Source organism: Ceratotherium simum, chromosome 8 (genome assembly GCF_057802395.1).
Source record: "Ceratotherium simum simum isolate JZ-2026a chromosome 8, ASM5780239v1, whole genome shotgun sequence".
NCBI lineage: Eukaryota > Metazoa > Chordata > Mammalia > Perissodactyla > Rhinocerotidae > Ceratotherium > Ceratotherium simum.
This window is the reverse complement of record NC_141907.1, coordinates 79252483-79257105: the sequence shown is the minus strand read 5'-3', so window position 1 is coordinate 79257105 and position 4623 is coordinate 79252483. Positions and strand designations below refer to the sequence as shown.

Genomic DNA, 4623 nt, shown 5'->3' with positions numbered 1-4623 from the left:
AAGTATCTGTGTATCTTGGTTTAGTGATGGTTTCTTTTCTAGCCAGTTATTTGTATATTAATTTTTACTGGTATTAAAAGAATACACAATATTAACAAACTTTTTAAATGATTTCTGTATATTGTATACAGAGCATAACTTTAATTGAACAGCTTATCTTCCTCTTGCAATTTTATGGAAATATAAGAATGTCAAAATAAATAAAAAGCAGAAGAATTCTTTGTGATTCAAAGAATGTGATTACCTTGACTTACTTATGAAATAGTTTTTTGTTTTTAATGAAAGGAATTCAATCAACCTACCTCTGAACTGAAACTGCATAACCAAAACATATTAGCTACGAATGTCACTGATTTATAGACAAACCGATGCTTGTCTCTGCTTTCTGAGTTGAGAATGTTGAGGTTATCTTACTTGTTTAAACCTGGTTAGGGGATGGTATAGAGATTAAACCTTCACGTAAGTTCTTGTATTCACAGGCCTCTAAGCTTTTGGTTTTCTGTTGAGTTCTTAGAAATTACCTAGCTTTTATTTGTAGAAGTAGATACTGTAAAGAAAAAGGTTTTAACGTCCTTTTAAAATTGAGATATAATTGACATATAACATGGTATTAGTTTCAGGTGTATGACATAATGATTCTATATATGTATATATTATGAAATGATCACTACAATAAATCTAGTTAATATCTATCACCATGCATAGTAACAAATTTTTTTTCTTGTGATGAGTTTTAACCTTTAACTATTGAATCTGTTGGTGCTTTCTATGAACTATTTTTTAAATCACAGGCAAATTCTGATTTCTGATTTCAGTAAGTCCATCTCAGAGGAGTAAGATATGCCAAACATCACAGTAAGATTTTAGGTCATTAGTCAGATATAACCAAGTAAAAATGTTTTCACAAAGTCGTGACTTGCTAATCGACATGGTATTGGACTGTAGAGAAAACCAAACCTCTATGATCCAAGTTAGATTTTCCTTTGAAAAATGTTATCTGTGAATAATTGGTTCTAGCCAGGGCCGATTTTACTTTCAACTTTTTATTAATATCATCTCCTCTACTTAACTCCTTTAATGTCACCATATCTGTTCATTCATTTTTCAGTCTGAAATTTACCTAGTTTTTTAAAATATGAAACTCATTTGGTACAAAAGCATTGTAAAATAAGAGTAGTGTTAACTTGAATGTTAAAGCAAAATGCAGTTTTTCCCTAGATTTTAACTTTGTTTACATTTTTCCTTCAAATTGATACACTAAAAATATTACAATAAAATACAACATGAAAAAATGTCCTTGTCCTATCGCCCCCTACCCTGTTATATGTCATGTTTCATTGGAAAAATGGTCAGTGTTGACTGGCTTCAGCATCAATATTGACTATGCGTGCACTTGCATGCTATGACAGTAGACCGTGTTGTTGGTTAAGTCAAGTAAACTATTTTATGTGGCATAGCAGTAGGGGTCCTGATACCTTGGTGTCACTTGAAATTTCCTCTCTACCTCAGGGTAGGGACTTTACACACAAATCCCTGCAGAGTGGAGTAGGAATCAAAGAGCTATTTTTCCTTTAAACAAGAGTATTTACTAAAATAATATAAAGTGAAATCAAATACAATTATTATAGCAAATAACTTGGGAATTTAAATAATTCTTTCTCTGTTTTTCCTATTTTAGACTCATATAAATTTAAAATAATCTTTAAGATATTCACATTGTTTAAGTAATTAAATAAGAAAACCATCAGACAAGGTGGCTCCAATGCCTTGGTAGCCTACATAAGTAACCCAAAACTTAAGCCAGAGTCAATGCACTCAAATGGAGAAAATGAAACTTAAGAACAACGAATCACATGCGGCCATCCCCGTGGTCCAGTGGTTGAGTTTGGCACACTCTGCTTCAGCGGCTCAATGTTCAGTTCCCAGGCGTCGACCTACACCACTCACCAGTGGCCACACTGTGGCAGCAACCCACGTACAAAATTGAGGAAGACTGGCATAGGTGTTAACTCAGGATGAATCTTCCCCAAGCAAAAAAGAGGAAGATTGGCAACAGATGTTAGCTCAAGGTGAATATTCTCCAGCAAAAAAAAAAAAAAAAAAAAAAATCACAAACAGTCAACTAGGCTTTCCCAAAAAGCAACTGCTTAAGCTATAGCCAATCAAATAATTCCTTTACTTTGTTTCTTTATAAAAACCTCTCCCCTAGCTCCTGTTGGTGGAGCACTCCTAACCACCTTCAGTTTGACACTGATTGTATGCTCAAATAAACTTTTGAAAGTTTTAATGTAGCTCAGTTTATCTTTTAACAACACTAAATGATTAACTGTATAGTATCTTTTAATGCAACAGCATACAATTGAATGTAATATCCCTCTCCATTGAATGTACATCTTTCAATGATCTCTTTTAATAATCTTTTAATGTTCTCAAATTCTTTTAATAAAAGTTTACAAGACTTTTGTTTTATGGGTTTTATTCTTCCTTAACAAAATTGGTCACACAGTTTCCTAAAGTTACCCATGAATTTTCCTTTGAAGGACAAAAAATAATTGACATACAGTCTTCCTTTAACTTATGGACTTAAACTTGATCCACTGATTTGCACCACGAACCTCAAAAGGTGGATTATTGCTGTAGACATGATGGCCTAATTCTTCCAAAGATGGTTCAGGATCAGTTGTAGCAAACTGGGCTGCATCATCAATTTCTTTCCTCACTTCAATGTCAATTTCCTTCAATTCTTCAATACTGGCAAGCTTGTTGTTTACCATTCTATCTTTGAGAAGCATGATAGGATCACTCTTACTTCTTAAGTTCTGAATTTCCTCTCGTGTACGATAACTGATTCCAGGATCACTCATACTGTGCCCGTGGTAACGGTATGTCTGCAGCTCCATCAGTATGGGCCCCTTTCCAGATCTACAGTAGTCAGCTGCAAACTTAGTTGCCTCCCGAACACATAGAACATCCATTCCACCTACCCTTAGTCCAGGGATAAAATTCCCTCTCTTGTAGTAATCAGTGCTGGCTGATGCTCTCTCAACAGATGTTCCCATTCCATAACGGTTATTCTCACAGATGAAAACACAAGGTAGTTTCCACAAAGCTGCCATATTGTAAGCTTCAAATATCTGACCCTGATTAGCAGCGCCATCCCCATACAGAGTCAAACAGATCTCATCGTTTCCCTTATATTTACAGGCCAGAGCAATACCAGCTCCCAGGGGTCCCTGAGCGCCAACAATGCCATTGCCCCCATAGAAGTTCTTGGTATACATATGCATCGATCCTCCTTTTCCTTTAGCACAACCTCCTCTTCTTCCTGTCAGCTCTGCAAGAATTGATTGGACAGAAAGTCCGTAAGCATAGCATAAGCCGTGAGCCCGATAGGCTGTGATAATGTGATCGGTGGGATTTATCCCTGCCTTAAGGCCCACATAGCAAGCTTCCTGACCGTCACACAAGTGGCAGAAACCACGAATAAACTTCTGTTTATACAGCTGATCTGCCTGCAGTTCCATTCGGCGAACAGTCTGCATCATCCTGTAGTATTTAAGCCCATCCTCCCGGGTGAGCACTGCTGCGACAGGCGGACCCTCTTCCAACCGGTGAAGATCGCATCTCTTAATTTCAAGTGTAGCATCATTTGAATAGTTACAGGATGCCACCAGCACTCTGGTAGCGGGCTTCTGGGCGACTCCCGACCACACGCGGGAGATGGCGGCAGCGAGCATCTTCTTCATGGAGCGAAGCCCGGGGCAGCGGCGCCTCTCCACGGGCCAACTGCCGGCGCGTCCCCGCTTCTCTTTCTGCGTCTCCTTCCGGCCCAACACGCGCGACGCCACAACGGTGGCGTTGGCGACAGAGGCCGCGTCAGGCCGCTGGGCGCCGGCCGCCAGTCTGCGTCAATTGATCTTTACGGTGCCTTCCCGCTGTAAAATTAAGAACACAGGTTGTTTCTTTTGCTGGAAGACTTGGCTGAACTACACCCTGATCCTAAATTAACGCCATCATCACTGCTAAAACCTCATACTCTTGTCCCTTTTCCCGGCTGAACGCTACAGCAGCGCTTCTCCAACGTGTGTCAACGGGAGAGAACAAACGGAGTCCCTAAGGCACACGGGAGTTCTGAGAGGTTAGGCCAAAGAAACTCTTACCAATATTTCTTTAAAGTCGGTTTTTTTTTAATATGTATGCATAGTTTACCCCACTCTATAATGTATAATATATATTTTAATGTAAAAAAATTATTTGTAGTTTAAATATTTAACTTTAAAAACAACAAAACAAAATAATGTTTACAGAAACGTTGGTGCTCCAGAAGCGTACGCCACGTTTATCCTATTGCTGCTAGCACCTGTGTCACCTGAGGGAGGGGCCAGGCCGATGATGGTATGCAAACCCCAGCCTGAGAATAACAGTCTAAACCCAATAGTAAGCTTTGCCTCCATGGGAAAATTGGAGGCAGGGCTGAGATACAGATAGTGATAACAACTAACAAGTTTTTGATTATGGCACCTTCCTTTACCCTTTCATATAATCCTGAATCCTGTCCAGTTTTATGCCTATTTTCTGACTAATTTACTTTTTTTTATCTTTTCTTTTAATATCTTCAACAGA

The 4623-nt window shown here is 38.6% G+C and overlaps 1 protein-coding gene across 2 annotated transcripts; it reads right to left on the bottom strand.

The window, feature by feature from the left end:
• Positions 1-2570: 2570 nt before the first annotated feature.
• On the bottom strand, positions 2571-3746 carry PDHA2 (pyruvate dehydrogenase E1 subunit alpha 2). 2 transcript variants are annotated; one of them, XM_087434735.1, is made up of 2 exons: positions 3222-3746; positions 2571-3140 (listed from the first exon to the last, which is right to left on the bottom strand). In XM_087434735.1, the coding sequence occupies exons 1-2, from the start codon at positions 3744-3746 to the stop codon at positions 2571-2573; spliced, it is 1095 nt and encodes a 364-aa protein (XP_087290861.1). The 2 variants fall into 2 exon arrangements, with proteins under 2 accessions (XP_087290861.1, XP_004431039.2); XM_004430982.3 differs by having other exon boundaries at positions 2571-3746.
• Positions 3747-4623: the final 877 nt, after the last annotated feature.